Source organism: Salminus brasiliensis, chromosome 22, assembly GCF_030463535.1.
Source record: "Salminus brasiliensis chromosome 22, fSalBra1.hap2, whole genome shotgun sequence".
Lineage (NCBI taxonomy): Eukaryota > Metazoa > Chordata > Actinopteri > Characiformes > Bryconidae > Salminus > Salminus brasiliensis.
In genome coordinates, this window is record NC_132899.1 from 29,394,480 (window position 1) to 29,414,180 (window position 19,701).

The 19,701-nt window shown below is 41.4% G+C and overlaps 1 protein-coding gene across 2 annotated transcripts in view; it reads right to left on the bottom strand.

Moving 5' to 3' along the window:
• LOC140544184 (zinc finger protein 385C-like) overlaps window positions 1–19,701 on the bottom strand; it is a 125,184-nt gene that overhangs the window by 8,049 nt on the left and 97,434 nt on the right. For both annotated transcript variants that reach the window (XM_072667596.1, XM_072667597.1), the window contains 5 exons: window positions 12,848–13,016; window positions 9,405–9,755; window positions 4,619–4,809; window positions 3,537–3,635; window positions 420–509 (listed from right to left, as the gene is read on the bottom strand). In XM_072667596.1, coding sequence (XP_072523697.1) covers window positions 420–509; window positions 3,537–3,635; window positions 4,619–4,809; window positions 9,405–9,755; window positions 12,848–13,016 — 900 coding nt within the window. The remainder of the gene's footprint in view (window positions 1–419; window positions 510–3,536; window positions 3,636–4,618; window positions 4,810–9,404; window positions 9,756–12,847; window positions 13,017–19,701) is intronic.

Below are 19,701 nucleotides of genomic sequence, written 5' to 3' on the forward strand. Positions count from 1 at the left end.
TGTATAAGATAAATTATACATTCTGAATTTGTTATTCAAAATTGAAGTTATTCAATGTTTCTATCATTTCTATACAATTGTAATATAAAAGTTACGCATATAAATACTACTTTGACATTAATATGTTTTTTCTTCTACTTAAAACTACTGTAAAATTAATACGCAGGTTGAGAGTAAAAAAAACAATGTATAAAGAGCTAAACAGCAGTTGCTTATCAATACATTTACACCGACATCTCAACACAATATGCAGATGTTACATTACACAAAAGAAAGCATTGAGAGTCCAGGGGCTTTCTTTGACACATCTAAAATAGAACCTATGTACATAGAACCAATGTATAATGACATCCAACCCTTCAGGTCCTCATTACAGACAAGGCACTGGGGTTTGGACATGATGTGACATCTGGGCTCACCTGAGAAGTTACTGTGGTGAGGCTGTAGGGGTGGTACACTCCCCCAAAAGTGGAGCCAGTCCCGCATGACAGACCAGACAACCCTGCGTTCTACAAAGACAGAAACGGGATGGGGAGCAGTGATGAGGAAGTGAGAAGAGTGTGTACAGGTTATATATAGGGTAACTTTATCAGTTACAGTACCATGCAAAAAAAGGAGCACCAGGAAAATCTACAGGCACTACAAGAAATGTTAGCTCTTAGACGGCTTGTACCATGGTCTCAGACCTTTAATTAGGAAAGACCAAGTGATGCGCATTTCACAGCTTTGTAAATACTCTGACCCCTCAAATCTTGTCCCAACAATCAGCAGCCATTGATCATCTAAGCTGCTGCCTGGCACTTCCGAAAGTGTAAATAACTGATGCCCGTAGGAGGCTGTAAGAATACAGCCAAGTGTTTTCATGTAGCCGTTTCCTCAGCTCATAATGTAATCAAAACAGGACAGATACAAGGACTGATGGATGTCAAGTTGAGGTCTTGAGCTCTGAAAGAGAACTGTTTACAGGATTGCTAGAAAGACTAATCCAACTTCTATTTGACTACGAAAGACTTTTAGGAAATCTTAGCAGACTCTGAAGTGGTGGTGCACTGGTTTACTGCACAAATATGACCTTCATGGAAGAGTCATGAGAAAAAAAAACCTTGCCTGCATCCTCACCAACCAAACCCTATACTGTATGGGAGTCCAGGGCACAGATGGCCGTGGCATTCAGTTTTTCTTAGCATTTATCTGAACATTTAAGAACTTGTGCAGGTACTCCAACATTAAAATGATGAGTTATTAAAGTTAAAATTAAAGTTATGAGTTAAAATTATGAGAAATTTAGCCTAATCCACATATCTAAGTCAAAATGTATGTTACTTCTGGCTTAAATATATGGGTTAGGCCTAAATCTATTATCAATAGAGGCCACCTTAATACCAGTGCTACCAATTATGCAAATATTAGTTTGATTTTCATTTTCCTTCTTTGCGGTTCTCTGAACATCTATTCATTCATTCTTGCAGATACTCCAATAGGTTTGTCAACTAGAGTGTCTGATTGAAGGCATGAGCATTAAGTCAGCCAAGTTGTGCCAAGTAAAAAGTAAATTTTCTGTAAAGTTTGCTGTAGTTCCTAAACACTTCCCTATTTCAATAACACCACTCACAGTCGATGGTGGAATATCTAGGAGGGATAGGAGGGACTGACTTATTACAGAACCACACTGGAAGTCAGTGAGCTCTTCAGAACCACCCATTTGTTCACTAATGTGTGAAAAGGCAGACTGCATAGCTAGGGGCTTGATTTTATACTCCTGTGGCCAAACAGGACTGAATGAAACACCTGAATTCAATGATTAAGAAGTGTGTCCCAATACTTTTGTCCATATAGCCACATAAATGTATCTACATTATAGGTATAAGGTTACACTCTTCATCTGGGTAACTGGCTCCAAACGTTTGGTATCAAAATGCTCTTCATGCTCTTCCACAGCATTCCAATCAAGAAGACTACCTTCCGATCTCCTTGAAAGTGCTGCAACCTAGATTGGATGAACGTTTCCTACATGATGTTGGATACTCGGATCTGTCCTTTGTAGATGGGAACTGCGCTGTAATTACACAAGAAAGCCCTCTTTTGAGCGGAACGCTGCAGATCTAATTACAATACAGACATGCATTCTGCATAGCCACTCAGGCTAAGTGATTTAGCCTAGCGTATGCTTCTTGACTCAAAAGACGCAAGATAAAGCTTTAAGGTATTTGACTGAACCCAAGCTATTAATATTCTTCTATACCTATCAGACTTCAAAAGAGACAAATGACACAGTTCTGCTGGCAGCCATCAGTGTCTTTTCTACTACGGAGGAAAAAGGAAATGATCGTATTGTGCAGTTCCGTGCTGGCATTTTGGGAGAACAGCGTCTTTCTCTTTTTCATCCTTTTCATCTGTTGTGATGCTAATTCAGCAAATTTAAGACTCCCAAATAACTGAAGAAAACCCACACAGTGGGTCAGAGACAATGTCCTTTGTTTGTAATGAAGTTGTTGTCACTCCCTATTCAGTTTTGAACTGTACACACTCATTTTGCCACCCTTCCCTGAATAAAAGGTATATAGAGAAGATGATACAGAATGAGGGAAACTTCATTTTTGACTTTTAGCCCCATGTTCGATACGTCTAATTCCCCCACGGTCTATCAATAAAGGCCAAAGTGTTTAGATTAGATTTGTGAGGGGAAAAAAAGGGGTGTGGGACATCTTACCGTGGTGGGTGCAGCACAACAAGCTCCTCTCTACTGCCCTAGTTAGCACAGTTTAGCATGTAGCAAGTGTTGTAAGGACTCTAGAAAAAGAAACTCTGAAATCTGAAAGGCAGTTCTGATGTCAGCGCCGATATCCGCCTTCTATCTAAACTATTGTTGGTAGAAACACTTTTGGAATGTTTGGTCTATTTGCTCTCTGTGGAGAACAGGTTCTCATTAATTGGCTGGGCACTTTGAGGCTTATATCGTCCATCCTAATTCAACGAATAAGCAGGGTGTCCCAATACTTTTGTCCATATAGTGTGTGTTGTTTTTTAATATATGAAACTGTCATAAACTTCAAAGGCAGATGAACTGAATGGTTTAATTCCTGCACATTTGATCTCATCCTTAGTAATGGATTAAAGTAGCACTTGCAACTCAAGGAACACTCCACTTATGGAGAACCTCAACGTATGACCACAAAAGCGTCACAAAGCCGCGACATAAGAATAACACCACTCATAAATTAAGCCCTTGCTTTCTTTTTTATACAAACACTTCATGTGCAAATACATAGACAATGCACACAAAGAATCGTGCTCACTTAGTGTCCTGATCCAATCTAACCCAGGGTACAGTCCTAGCGTTATAGATTTAGTGACATGTTTGATCATGAGTTGGATTACGAACACACTATTCTTGATTCATCAAGTCAACAGGCTCTCGCATTGTTTTTAAGCGAGGCTAACATTTACATCTTACACTGAGCAACGAGCTGAAGTGATGGCTTAGACTCTTGAGGGTGAATGTTCGTCTGTGTTCGTCAGTGTGTGTTGTGACTCACCGCTAGCACTGAGTTGGCTGAGCTCTTGTTGTATGGGCTGAACTTTGGTTTGGGGGGTTTTCCTGCCAGTCTGTCTTTATGTCTCCTGCTGCTCATATGCTGCAGTGAGGACAAAGTAGGTCAGACAGCATTTTGCAACATTTATATAAGCATAGTTTGTGAAAAAGAATAAAAAAAAACATTTATTAAGGATATATATACATAAATACTCACATGTACCTCTGTATGTATATATCCACACCGATCAGCCATAACATTAAAATCATGTGCAGGTTCCCTTTGTGCTGCTAAAACAGCCATAGACACCACAAGACCTCTGAAGGTGTCCTGTGGTACCTGGCACCATAAAATTAGCGACAGATCCCTCACGCCCTGTTAAAGTTGTGAAGAGGGACCTACATGGATCACATCAAAAATCCTCGGGTGTTCATGACCCTGTCGCCAAAACATCACCCTTGGAGCACTTCATACTGGGAACATCTAGCCACCAGCCATCACAGTTTGGTTCTTGTTTTTCCTGCTTCTAACAAAACAATCACCTTCAAGCACTGACTGTTCACCTGCTGCCTAATATAGCCCACCCCGTGACAGGAGCCCCTGTAACCAGCTAATCAGTGTTAATCACTTCACCCGTCAGTGGTTTGAATGTTATGGCTGATTAATGTATTTAAACACACTGCCGCACATGTTTTGCACATATACTGTTTATTGCCTGAATTTAACATATTGGGGAAAAAATGTGGCATGTACGAAGGTTATGGCACATTTTATTAGTTAAATTCAGTAAATAAATATAGTAATGAATAGACTATCATATCTTTTTCATTATGGCTAAACTACACAGCGTATCAACCAATCAAACAGCATATTTGAAAATGGACCATGTGCCAAGACGATATGGTAGGCTGTGCCATTTCTTTAGCTTTCAAAAAACCAAAACAAAACACAATCAAAGAAACTTGACGTTGTTCGTGTACTCATGCATTAATAAATGCACAACGTCAAGTTTCCCTCACGCCACGGAAAATACTGCACGTTTTCCTGCTACGAGCTTGAAATGCCTACGCTTTACAAAAACTAACCTGCTTGAGCTGAGTTTCTGAGTTGACAGCTATATCACACACATCGCAATGATACGATTGGCTGCTGGAGGTGGCACTGTTCTTGTTGCCATGGCGCTTAGGACGGGGATTCATGCGGGAGGAGATCACTTTCCCTCCCCGTCGCCGAGGCTGCACACACTGACCCTCCAACATCAGCTTGTGCTTAGAGCCTGTAACCATGACAACATCAATCAGACCAATCACACAGTTGTTATGGCATGACATCGGCACGCTTGCTCGAGCAGAGTGGGCTACCTGGAACAGCAGGAAGCACAGCACGTACAACCACCACGCTCTGGACGGACGCTGCATTCATGACCAAGTGGGGGAAACGGGAGGTTTCGGACCTCCGAGTGGAAAAATGCACAAATCGGATTTTTCTGTGGTCTACCAGAACTGAGGCACATGAGGCACACAAGCCACTAAAGCAATTTCACTGGACAGCTGAACACGCTTGGTAGAGACAGCTAATTGCCAGTTCTGTTTCGTCAGCTAACAGGAGCTCACGTTGGCTAGCATTGATAGCATCACACTGAGCAATGGGGGAGAGGGAGGGTCATTCTACCTGCTCAGACAAAACTAGGCCAATTGTGCTTGAACTCCCTGCCACGGGTTCTAATAAGCAATAATGACTGATATCATTTTACATTAGGTGTGACAAACTGGGTTCCTTCAGGATTACAGCTCTGCAGGCTTGTTCCCTCTTTTCCAACACAACTGACAACGCTAGCAAAATCACGAAACACTGAATTTATGTAGCTATAGCTAAATGATGTTTCTTTAAATAGGCAGAACATTAAACTCTGTGGCCTGGGAGGAAGGGTTTATATGGACAAAAAGGAAACACCCATTTTTCTTTTTTTTTGATTATAACATGCTAGAAGTCCTCATTCTATAGCAGTCTGGGTACTAGTCACATTAAGACTTGACTCCTGCAGCTCTCTTCTGGCTGCTCTCCCTCTGCGCACCATTAGGATCCTGCAACTTCTCCAGAATGCAGCGGCACGGGTCGTCTTCAACGTTCCTAAATTCAGCCATGTCACTCCACTGCTGCGTTCTCTCCTCACTGGCTTCCTGTAGCTGCTGCCCAGGTCATCAGATTCAGAACCCTGACTCTGGCCTACAAAGCCCAGAACGGACCAGTCAGCCCCTCCGTACTTGATGGCGATGGTCAAAAGCCGATCTGCACCAAGAGCCCTTCCAGCTTCAAGTACGGCTCGGCTCGACCCGACCCGCCATCCCTCAAAATCCGCGGAAGACCAGCGTCCAGGCTTTTTTCTGTCCTGCACCGAAGTGGTGGAACGAGCTTCCCCTGAGTGTCCGAACGGAGTCCAACGCTCGCTGTCTTCAAACACAGACTGAAGACCCTCCTCTTCAGAGTTGATGATGGTGGGGGAAAAAAGATCAGATACCTGGCTTTTGAAGACTGATGTACGTGTGTAAAACCCCACAAGAATGAAGATCTGACCACAAAGGAACTAGGACCACATACGAAAGTTGGCTTAGATCATATGTGGAACATAAACACTGGATGTGGGCCACTTCAGCCTGGAAATGTGAACACAGCCTATTCAGTGGATATGCTTCATCAGTCTGTGATGACAGTTTGCGGCAACATTTTGCTGCTTTATTCGTGATGATAAATCCAGGGTATCCTGATATTGGCTAATGTTATCATCAGGTAACAAATATAGGTCAGGTCCCAATGCAACCCAAAGAGAATTAACTTGAAATAACTTTATCTTAGAGTCTCATGGAAAAATATGCAAATGTAGATTGATCACTGAGTTGACTGAGGTAAGACTTTCTCAAAGCCAGAGAACTGTTCTCTATAAGACCCATAGAAACAGTCTTATCTTCTCACACAAATTTAACAGACAACTTGCGGCCAGCTTCCACACCATGTCACTGCTTTGTCAGTATGGACAGAAGAGAATAACCTGCATGGAACAGTTAGTCACTTAGCTGGGGTCTGATAGAGGTTGAGGCTGTTTGGAGTTTAACTAAACTACTGCACATTATTTCTGGGTCCACTGGGCTCTACATGCTCTTCAGCTTAAAAGTATTCTTCAGTACTTATCTGGTTTTCAAATGGGGGATTTGTTCTTACTCATTTTCTTTCTTGGTGTTGTTTAGATGCATGTCACAGTCTCTGGGGGTATCAGTCTGAGTCAAGCTTTGAAGCACTGCGGTGTGAGTTGAATTGGCTCTCTGGCATGCAAGTCCCAGTCGAATCTAGAGTCTCTGGGGTATTAGTCCAAGTCGAGTCTCTGGGGTATTAGTCCAAGTTGAGTCTCTGGGGTGTGATTCCGAATCGAGTCTCGAGTCTCTGGGGTACTAGTCCAAGTCGAGTCTCTGGGGTATTAGTCCAAGTTGAGTCTCTGGGGTATTAGTCCAAGTTGAGTCTCTGGGGTGCGATTCGGAATCGAGTCTCGAGTCTCTGGGGTACTAGTCCAAGTCGAGTCTCTGGGGTATTAGTCCAAGTTGAGTCTCTGGGGTATTAGTCCAAGTTGAGTAACTGGGGTGTGATTCGGAATCGAGTCTCGAGTCTCTGGGGTACTAGTCCAAGTCGAGTCTCTGGGGTATTAGTCCAAGTTGAGTCTCTGGGGTGTGATTCCGAATCGAGTCTCGAGTCTCTAGGGTACTACTCCAGGTTAAGTCTTGTGTCTTTGGGCTACTAGTCCAAGTTGAGTCTCTGGGGTGTGATTCCAAAACGAGTCTCCAGTCTCTAAGGTACTAGTCCAAGTCGAGTCTCTGGAGTGCGAATCCGAATCGAGTCACGAGTGTCTGGGGTACTAGTCCAAGTTGATTCTCTGGGGTACTAGTCCAAGTCAAATCTCTGGGGTGCGATTCCGAATCGTGTCTCGAATCTCTGGGGTATTAGTCCAAGTTGAGGCTCTGGGGTGTGATTCCAAAACGAGTCTCCAGTCTCTAAGGTACTAGTCCAAGTCAAGTCTCTGGAGTGCGAATCCGAATCGAGTCACGAGTGTCTGGGGTACTAGTCCAAGTTGAGTCTCTGGGGTACTAGTCCAAGTCAAATCTCTGGGGTGCGATTCCGAATCGTGTCTCGAATCTCTGGGGTATTAGTCCAAGTCGAGTCTCTGGAGTGCAATTCCGAATCGAGTCTCTAGGGTACTACTCCAGGTCGAGTCTTGTGTCTTTGGGGTACTAGTCCAAGTCGAGTCTCTGGGGTGTGATTCCAAAACGAGTCTCCAGTCTCTAAGGTACTAGTCCAAGTCGAGTCTCTGAAGTGCGAATCCGAATCGAGTCACGAGTGTCTGGGGTACTAGTCCAAGTTGAGTCTCTGGGGTACTAGTCCAAGTCAAATCTCTGGGGTGCGATTCCGAATCGTGTCTTGAATCTCTGGGGTACTAGTCCAAGTTGAGTCTCTGGGGTACTAGTCCAGGTTGAGTCTCTGGGGTGCGATTCCGAATCGTGTCTCGAGTCTCTGGGGTACTAGTCCAAGTTGAGTCTCTGGGGTACTAGTCCAGGTCGAGTCTCTGGGGTGTGATTCCGAAACGAGTCTCCAGTCTCTGGGGTACTAGTCCAAGCTGAGTCTCTGGGGTGCGATTCCGAATCTCGAATCTCTAGATGCAAGTCTGACTAGAGTCTCAAGTCTTTTGGGTGCTACTCCAAGTCGAGTCTTTGAGGTCAAATTCAGAGTCTATTTTTTTTGTCTCTTTTGTTTTGTCTTGTTATTAGCTGCAAGCAATACACTGTACAAAAGTGAAACCCTACTAAAAGCCTGTCTGATTCGACAACGTCCAAAAAATGCTGAAGTGCTACATGCGACACATACAGTGTTTAAAATAAAGAGGCAAAACAGCCTGAAATAGCTGGTTAGTTTGTAGTTTATGTACAGTGAGTATGCTAGCAAGTAATATCCAGCCGAAAGTGCCATAATGGCCGAGTGTAGGCTCACTAACTGACTACTGTACTAATCAGTACTAACCAAGCAACAACTAACCATGCCACCAATTCCAGTTCTAACAGTCTGCAATGCTTTGTACAGGTTTTGGCGATTAAGTAAATCAAATTAATTCCGAACATAAATTTGACTTTAAAATTTGCTGTTTGACTTTAAAAAGTTCATTTTAACTTCCAAGCGTTGTTGGGAGATCATGTTCGATTCCCAGTGATGGCACAGAACGAAAGAGATCATAACTACCCTTGTTCTTTTTGCGTGGGTAGATTGGCCCTCCCTCACCCCCACATCACTCAGGGTAACGCTTGCCAAAGCTGACACAAAAGATTAGAAGACAATTTTGGGAGACATTTGAACTGAAATTTTGTAAGTTCATGTCCCTAGGTGGCACAACTAGGCCTAACCATGAAGAGAGAGCAGCTTTCTGGATGCTTCATAGGCCAAAAATGTCAAAAGCAAAAATATGGCAGCTGACTGCATGTCCACTTTCTGCTTCATGATAATGGAATTACATAATGGAGGGTGATGTTGTAGGCGCTTGCTTTCTGATTCTGAAACCTTAAGCATCAGCGGATACTGATACCATTTTTTTAAATTATTTTCATTACAAACAACTTAAATCAATAAAGTGAACTATTTTTCAGTTGAAGCATTTTTCTTCCCTTAAGATGGCCATCCAAACCACAAACACTCTACTACCACACAGAAGACAATACATAGCCAAAAACATAACTTACACAAAACCACAGCTATTTCTATTCAGTTCAACTCTGATAACAGCTCCTATTGGCAGCAGGTCAGAGCAGGCCAGACGAAAAGCATTCCAAAAGCATCCCTCACCGCTGTAATGAGCTTCCAGTTGTGAGCTGGAGTTGACGGTCACTTTGCAGACGGGACAGTGGAGATTGCGCTTGGAGTTTTTCCTGCCCTCTTTGTCTGGCTCGGCTGCAGCCTCAGGCTCCTTCTCTGCTTTGGGCTGGTCTGAAGGCTCTGAACCTGAGCCCAGGGCAGGGTCTGGGACAGATTCACACAAGCTTCCTGACTGCTGGGAATTGGGAGAAACCTGGGGGGACTGAAGGGGCACTGCGTCTGTGGAGGTGGAATTCAAGATGGTGGTGAGCTTGATGGAGCTGCCCTGAGCATGGACCTCCTCCAGTTTCAGGTGGGCAGAATGTGAGTCACACATAACCACTGTAAAAAAAATAAAAATAAAAAAAAAAGAGAGAAAGAAAGAAAACAAGAGGAATGTCAAATAGCAGTTTTGTGAAATAGCAATTTTCCTCTTGTTGCAAAGCTAATGGCATAAGGCAGTTGGACCAAAATCCTGGTGGAGAGATTTATATCAAACTTTAAGTCTTGGTGGCCACCCTCACTAGTCTTTTTTTCTTGCATGGTCACTTCTTACTAATACTACTAATACTAATATCAAACTTCTGCTGAATTAGGTCAGTCAATGTAAAAGGGGGTGAATATTTATGCAAGCACTTATTTTATATATAGCCAGGGAAATCCATCAGTATTTAGAAAGCAATCCTGCTACTTAGTGCAAATTAATATCAGCTGCTTCAACTGATGGCCTAGAAAAATTACCAAGATGGTCTCATTACCAAGGTGCCACCCAAGAAACCCCTTTATGTTGCAAAACGTACTGATGGCACTGGTAACAGAAGAATTTCTAAACTACTGAAGGTTGCAGTGAGCACTGTTGGGGTCATCATCACACACACACAGATACAGTGGGGAAAAAAGTATTTAGTCAGTCACCAATTTTTCAAGTTCTCCCACTTAAAAAAATGAGAGAGGCCTGTAATTGACATCATAGGTAGACCTCAACTATGAGAGACACAATGAGAAAAACAATTCAGAAAATCACATTGTCTGATTTTTAAAGAATTTATTTGAAAATAATGGTGGAAAATAAGTATTTGGTCAATAACAAACTTCATCTCAATACTTTGTTATATATCCTTTGTTGGCAATGACAGAGGTCAAACGTTTTCTGTAAATCTTCACAAGGTTGGCACACACCGTTGCTGGTATGTTGGCCCATTCCTCCATGCAGATCTCCTCTAGAGCAGTGATGTTTTGGGGCTGTCGGCGGCAACACAGACTTTCAACTCCCTCCAAAGGTTTTCTATGGGGTTGAGATCTGGAGACTGGCTAGGCCACTCCAGGACCTTGAAATGCTTCTTACAAAGCCACTCCTCTGTTGCCCTGGCAGTGTGCCTGGGATCATTGTCATGCTGAAAGACCCAGCCACGTTTCATCTTCAATGCCCTTGCTGATGGAAGGAGGTTTGCACTCAAACTCTCACAATACATGGCCCTATTCATTCTTTCATGTACATGGACCAGTCGTCCTAGTCCCTTTGCAGAGAAACAGCCCCAAAGCATGATGTTGCCACCCCCATGCTTTACAGTTGGTATGGTGTTCTTTGGATTCAACTCAGCATTCACTCTCCTCCAAACACAACGAGTTGTGTTTGTACCAAACAGTTCTACTTTGGTTTCATCTGACCAGAAGACATTCTCCCAAAACTCTTCCGGAACTTCCAAATGCTCTCTAGCAAACTTCAGACGCGTCCGGATATGTACTGGCTTAAGCAGGGGAACACGTCTGGCACTGCAAGATCTGAGTCCCTGGCAGCGTAGTGTGTTACTGACGGTAGCCTTTGTAACGTTGGTCCCAGCTTTCTGCAGGTCATTCACTAAGTCCCCCTGTGTGGTTCTGGGATTTTTGCTCACCGTTCTTGTGATCATTTTGACCCCACGGGCTGAGATCTTGCGTGGAGCCCCTGATCAAGGGATATTAGCAGTGGTCTTGTAGGTCTCCCATTTTCTGATTATTGCTCCCACAGTAGATTTCTTCACTCCAAGCTGCTTGCCTACTGCAGATTCAGTCTTCCCAGCCTGGTGCAGGTCTACAATTTTGTTTCTGGTGTCCTTCGACAGCTCTTTGGTCTTCACCATAGTGGAGTTTGGAGTGTGACTGTTTGAGGTTGTGGGCACGTGTCTTTTATACTGTTAACCAGTTCAAACAGGTGCCATTAATACAGGTAATAAGTGGAGGACAGAGAAGCCTCTTAAAGAAGAAGTTACAGGTCTGTGACAGACAGAAATCTTGCTTGTTTGTAGGCGACCAAATACTTATTTTCCACCATTATTTGCAAAAAAAATTCTTTAAAAATCAGACAATGTGATTTTCAGAATTGTTTTTCTCATTTTGTCTCTCATAGTTGAGTCTACCTGTGATGTCAATCACAGGCCTCTATAATTTTTTTAAGTGGGAGAACTTGCACAATTGGTGACTGACTAAATACTTTCCCCCCCCCACTGTACATATTGCAACTGACATTATTATTTGTAAATTTTTGTCAAAAAAGCCTAATTTTATTGACCAATATTTAATGTATAAGCAATTAAAAGGGGGAAACATCTAAGGTTGTGAATAATTGTATAGACACTGTTTATCTGTATGCAATATGTCAATCAAATCAAGTCAAATTTATTTGTATAGCTTTTTACAACTGTTGTCGTCACAAAGCAGCTTCACATAATTAGTAATTAGTAAAATACAGAGACAAAAAGAAGAAATAACGTAAGAAGACATGAAGGATCCAAGACCCCCAGTGAGCCCCAACGGTGACAGTGGCAAGGAAAAACTCCCTCAGAGCTGGAGGAAGAAACCTTGGGAGGAACCAAGACTCACAAGGGGGACCCGACCCGTCCTCCTCTGATCAGAACTGTTTATTAATTATTCATAAAAGTTACCAAACCATCTAAACTGTTGAACTGCTCTGATCATAATCATAATATAATAATCATGGTGTGGTAGAACTTAATATCATCATGGCAGTGATGGTCAGAGTAATGATAGGTAATAGTGGTGATATTAATAGCGGCAGAGTCCATTTAGGTTTTAACATGGTCATTAGACAGGTAGCAGTGGTAGGAGGGTGTGCCCCTGGGCTGGCATGGGTGATGGTGGGGGCGGGGCCTGCTGGTCATATATAATGCAGGTAGTGTTTTTCCTTTATACAGTAAATGTATAAATAAATACATTCGATTTGATGGAAAAGTCTTGAAGAGACTTCAAGCTGCACATGATATTATTTAAGTTATGTTAATTAAACACAGACGTCTAAATCTGACCAATCAGTGCGATTACCTCACACCTTTAATTACAACCCCTGGAGGAACTGACACTCAAACCATTACACTTTCTTACGCCCGTTCAGAACAGACACTCAGATGAGTCCCGCTGTATATCTCACAAACACACACCTGTCTTCTCCGACGCGCTGCTGTCCATCTTCCCCTCCTCTCTCCCCCTCTCCTTCTTTCTCTCTCTGTCTCTCTCCCTCCCCTGGCTCCTCTGCTTGTTCTTCTGGTTATCGATGGCTTTGAGTTTACGCGTGTGTTTATGGCCTTTGTAATGGGCTTCGGCTTGATTCTGTCAAAACGCAGAGAACAGAGAACAAGAATACGCAACTGGTATGAGACTGTATTTGCAGACTCTTCTGTTAGAGAGAGAGAGAGAGAGGGGGGATAGAGAGAGGCATAGTTTCAGACCCTGGTCATTCCTCTGCAACTACAAACACACACATATTGGTTAGATCCATGCAGCTTCACAGACTGAAGGACATAAACACATCTACAGAGGATAGACCCTCACAGACTCCTCGCTCTGTTGTGTAATGGAGAGGGAAAACAGATTTTGTCCTTCACTGACCAGTGATTGCAAGATCGAAGCCCGAGACCGGGGTAATGAACACCAGTCAGTAAATTGATTTTCGAGCGACATCCCATGCAAGCTAAATAAAGAAACGGCAGCACAGTCGAGCCGTTCCGGGGCTTCTGTCAAAAACCCCACTTATTTTATATATAGAGGCATGCAAAAGTTTGAGCACCCCTGAAAAAAAAAAAACAGACATACAGAATACTGTAAATAACCATTAGGTTAGGCAGGATTTCAAAAATACAATCCGGTGTGCACTGAAGAGAGCCACAGAGTGGTGACATCATGCTCTGAAAACAGGTGGGGGGGAAAACAAGCCCACCGTAGTTGCACGTAGAGCTTAGCGATGCCGAGTTCGACTGAAAGACAGAGCAAGGATGAACCAGTTTACTCAACGTGCCTGAAAAACACCCCTAAGACCATTCACTCGACTGTGTGCTCTCAGATATGAATCTAAATAAACGGCAGCACAGTCGAGCCATTCCAAGGTTTCTGTCATAAAACTTATTTTATGCATAAAGGCATGCAAAAGTTTGAGCACCCCTGTCGAAATATCTGTCTGAATGGTTAATGGTCTTAGTTTTGCTTTCTTTAAAAACAGACATACAGAATCCTGTCTTTCGATTGGCTTGCTGGTGATTCTGCGAGCAGAGGAGAGTCTACGATCTTGTGTCTAGGCACAGCTCCAGAATATAATTATGGCTTCCTTAATTTGTTGCCCAACCGACTCAACAGAGCATTTTGTGAAGGGTCATCTCAAAGAAAAAGGCTTACATTTAATGTCTAAAGGAGTTTTAACTCCAAAGTCAAAGTTTTAAAAAAATAATACCGGGAAAAAGGGCAATCACCAAAACTATCCACTTCAGACAGGCAGCACATAAAGCTTCCCTCCCGGTGTTTACGCCCAGCATTCCACCGTGAGAAGAGGACTCAGCACTGTGGAGTCCAGACCTCAGGATCATTAAATGTATTTGGGATTATTTGGATCAGAATTTGAAATTTGATACTGATACTAATGGAGAATGTAAGTCCTCAAGGTGAGGCAATGTCGACGTAGTGCTAGCTTATTTAAATAGTGTAGTGACAGTATTAGCAGTAATGTAAGGCCAAATTTTGCTGAAAGAATATTTTAGCTCTGGTACTTTGTCTGAAGACACACATCTTTAGAAAAAGACTATTCTTGTCCTCAGCAATTCAGTACGAAAAAACTGGCACACGGTGGGAGTAAGTGTCAGTGTGTTTCTGAGGATTCTTAGGCTTTCAAAGACTGCCGCTCAGCTGTGATAGAGTACCATTAAACAGACAATACAGCCCCTGCGGAGCCTCAGAAGCACAGGACAACACACACACTCACATAATACACCAAGATTGTGGCTATTAAAACAATTCAAAAGCTATAACGACACTCTCGTACCTCTCAGTACTGAGGAAGATCACACCATATTGTTTTTCTGTGGTTCTGAGGTTTATGAGTTATTAGTACCAAATCAGATCTAAATATACAAATCAAAATTTTTAGCTGCTGGACCTATGGTATGGCAGGGTTCCACGTCTTTTACACAGTCCACAATTGTCTCTAATCTAAGGCCGTCAAGAGTTTAGCCTAATGTGTACAGCTGCGTGTCATCCGCGTAACGCAACTGTGGCCACAATGAATGTGAATAACAACGGCCCTAAAATAGAGCCTTGTGGAACTCCACGCCTCACCTGTATGACCGATACTATTAGGTTAGGCAGGATTTCAAAAATACAATTCGATGTGATTCGACTGAAGAGAGCCACAGAGTGGTGATGTCGTGCTCTGAAAACAGATGGGGAAAAAAAAACAAGCCCACCGTAGTTACGAGCTTAGCGACGCAGAGTTCGACTGAAAGACAGAGCAAGGATGAACCAGTTTACTCAACGTGCCTGAAAAACACCCCTGAGACCATACACTCCACTCTGTGCTCTCAGATGTGAGGCTTTATCCTCTAAACGGGTGTGATTTGAGACCCAGTTAGCTGGAACACGGCCTGTGCTGTGGTGCTTAGCCTGTTAGCTAACGTATCTAAGCCTAGATATTAGATATAGCCTCTGTTACTTGGTTATCAGCACAGGCCTATACCTGCATAGCGGGATGCAATCCAATCTTATTACTAGGCAGTTTATGCAGTTTTTATACACGGCTTGTCGTTGTTTACAGGCTCTCTGTAACAGTCTTCTGTATGATCCAGGCAGCTGGTATTTGAGAGGTACTGGTGATACCTAGGTTACATGTGCCTTTTATCACAAAATTAACCACATTAACCGAAAATCCCCATAATTTCCCACTCATATTATTAACTCCACCAGCATATTATGGCCCTGAGTTCGGCTAAAAGATCAGCTATAAACAACAACAAAGCTTGAAAATAACACACACACACACACACACACACACACACACACACACACACACACACACACATATATATGAACACACGCAAAACTGTAAGATAATTCATGCAAGCCCAAATGACCTGCCATGCCGCTTTAAAGGCTATGTGACCTGTGTGTGTGTGTGCATGTGAGTCTGTGTGTGAACATTTGCCCGACCACATGTTTATGAGTGTGTGTGCGCGCATGTGTGTGTGTGTGTGTGTGTGTGTATAATCACTTTTGATTATGCACACATTCTTTCCAACACATTCCACTTGAATGGACAACCCCTGGGTGCTTGAAGCATCAGTGTGTGTGTGTGTGTGTGTGTGTGTGTGTGTGTGGGACGTATACAAAGAGAGGAGGGGATAAGCACACCACAGATACAGACGATAACACACACGCACGAACACGCAAACCCTCCATGTCACTTCACATCAGGCCCTGGCGGCACTTGGACCCCTAGCATTGCTTCGTGACAGTGATGGGAGCAGAGGTTTTTGCCCTTAAGGCTGTCGCAACGCTCCAGTGCTGATGAGAGATTCGGCGGATAAAACGTGCACACACACACACACACACACACACACACACACACACACAGTGTCCAGGCAGGGATCATACATATGTGTAGTACTGCATATATGCTATACCTATATATCATCGTAAGAAATCCCATATCAGTGGCATGCAAAAGTGGGCACCCACGGTCAATTTCTTTTACTGATCTGCAAATGGCATGAAGTTAAAACCAATCTACACAAGATTCTGTACATGTTACGCAAGAATACTGTATCAGAAGTGCAAAAGCTCCCAGACCAATTTAAACTCTTAGATAGCTTTTACTTTAATTAGCTTTAAAGCTTTAATGAACTTATAGGTCTGTTTGCCATCATCGTTAAGAAGGCCAGGTAATGCAAATTCCTAAATAACTGATGCCCACAAAGCAGGAGGCATCTCCTACATTCATTTTTATGTAAAAAAAAAGCTAAAGATGAAAAGAGGATGTCTTCTACGTAGGGTTTAAGTGGCATACCTTATAAAACGGATGGTCATCATACTGTGTAAATTTGCTTAAAACTGGTATTACAAAAAAAGGCAAACAAATCAAAATGAGGAATCACAATAATTGGCTTACTATTTTAAGAGTTTTAAAATCAATCAATCACTTAATAGTGAAAATAATCCGATTCATCTATAATTAAAATAATCATTAACTAAAACAAAATAGTTGAAAAGAGCTTCATCTCACCGATTTATTTCTTTTCAAAGAGGAGACATTTTCTTCTTTCATGAATACATTGTTGAACTATAGTAAAGCTTTATTTACTCCTTGTAAATGTATTTTTGTCAATGTATTGTTATAATGATAAAAAGCAGAAGAAGAAGAAGAAGAAGAAGAAGAAGAAGGAGGAGGACAATAAGATCAACAAAAGGAAGACTTGTGAAATACTGTAAACTGTCATATCATAAAACGGTAACATTAAATAAACCTGAAGATCCATACTGATCTGCCTTATGGGCTGTAAGAAGAAGGCTTTTTATCCATTGGCCCTCACAGTCCAGGACCTAAACATCATCAAAGATCTGTGGATAGACTTCAAATGAGCAGTGCAGCAAGATGGCCCAAGAATCTTACAGAACTATAAGACTTTTGCAAGGGCAAAAAAAAATCCCCCAAACACTTTGGGCCCTTTGGGAATCTGTAATGGAAGTAGCTTTATTAAAGAAATATTTAATCTTTAACTTTATGCTTTTCGGAAATCAGGTGATCTTTTATTCACCTAACTACTCACAATGACCTGGGGTACAAATATGTGTACTAAATGTATAGATAAAATAAAAAAAACAAACAAACAAACAAACTTTCTGTTTCAAAAAAGCTTGAAAATCACACCTCGTTATTTATTTTTTTTACTTAACATTGTGAATTAGTGACTAATCAAGGTATCCGCTTACTAGGAGATGTCAAGAGAAAAGCCACAGGACGTACAGGGAAATGGCATACAATAAAAAAAAAACTGGTCTGAGTTTAAAAACATCATTATTTCAGTTTAGTGAAGGAAAAAGAAACATTTTCATGCTTACACGCTGGACTTGGCACCATGCCCCAATTTTACTGGAAACTGGCCAACAAACTGACATGCATAAATGTGAAGAACATTACAATAAATGGGAAAATAGCTTATTTTTGCATATAGCAAGCCGTGTATTTAGGGCACACTGGAATAAATATTTTGTGTCAGTCTACTTTAATCTTGTTTGCTTAATCAAAACAGAAATGAAAATGTCAGAATGAATGTCTGGGATAATGGGACTATTCACAATACGAGGAAACCATAAAAGCCCTACTAATACACTTACTGCACACAGGAACGCAATTCTTATTAACTGCAATGAGGTCAATACATGAGTGAAAACAACATAACTATAAGGAACGATTATCCAGTCACCAAACACTCACCATTAACATTATGTTCAAATACCACACACAAAGATTTCATAAGAGAGGACACTGAATGCCTTACAAAAAATAACCAACAAAAATGTACTTTCTTTCTATACGATTTTCAATCATGTATTGTGTACATGTACATGTATCTGTGTATTATTAGGCCTTAAATGATGCATTTTCTTTTTGTTTAAATTGTAGAAGGGCTAATAGGTGTGTATGTGTTAAATTAATATAAATATATCTAATTAATAGTTAAATTAATATAAATATCTTTTTTTTTACTAATGAATGTTACAGAAACTGGAAAAGTGTTTTTACTTGCATATCTCAAAGTAAATATGCATTGATTACATTCTTTATTATGCCCAAAACCTCTAAAAGACTCTTACATAAGACAATTGTAACATCGCAAAATTCCACATACAAATGACTTCGAAACTACAGTGGTAGTGGACTATATTTTAAAACAATACAATTTACACCTGTATTAAATATTAAAACATTTGCTAAATACCTGTTTGGCACCACAATTAAATAATCCCTTCCTGATCTCTTGTTATTGTAGACTGATAAAGGCTTCCTAATAACTATTTCAGATGTTATTAACAAAATGTTAGAAACATTTTTTTTATTATTATTTTTCAAATTGAAAACTGACTGACACTGTAGAAACAAGATTCATGATTAGATACCTGCACTACAGCACTGTATTTTACAGACTGTATTGTATATGTAAGGAGAACATTATGATAAAATGGATGAAAAGTGCACTTCATCAAATAGCAATTATTGTATTTAGCAGGAATTTAACACTGAACATTATCCTTGCTTAGTACTGAAAATGTCCTAAATTCATGCCTTCAAAAAAGAATGTGGTGCCATCTGATACGGACAGATTCTGGGGGTGTGTCCTTTTGGAAAAACGCCACTGTTTCTTATCACACTCTTGCAGCAATCTCTCACAGACATCAGCACAATCTACCTCACAATTCAAAGCTGCTTGCTGGAATATAACATACTTGATTCTTATTAAAAGTTAAAATGCAAATCTAATGGAATAACTGGAATACTGGTGTTTTAACGCTTTCAGGGTAAATAACGGTTTCAGGTTATATAACAAGGGTTATCTGCATATTCATTGTTCAAGAAACAGATCCATTGAAATTTCAGGACACAACCAAGATTCTGGAAGAACATTCAGAGCCATCAAAGGTTCTGAAAGAAGATGTAACCTATCAAATCATGTAGCTGAAGAGTTAGGATCAGGAAAACTCTAGTGGAAGATGCAGGACCACAAAAGACTTGTGCAGAAGTATAACTGGTAGAAGTCTCAAGGCCATCAGTAACTGCAGGGGTATTAATGAATTCAGTAGAAGAATAAGGATCAACAAGTGCTCTTGAAAATTCAGAGGTACTACAAAATCTAATGCTGCGTTTACATATTTTCTGCAGTTACTTTCACATATCTAGCATACAGTCGCTGATTTTCCATGTCAGGAAATGTTCCATGTGCTTTAGGCAAGGAGCGGCGCTTGTTTAGCTGTGAATTCT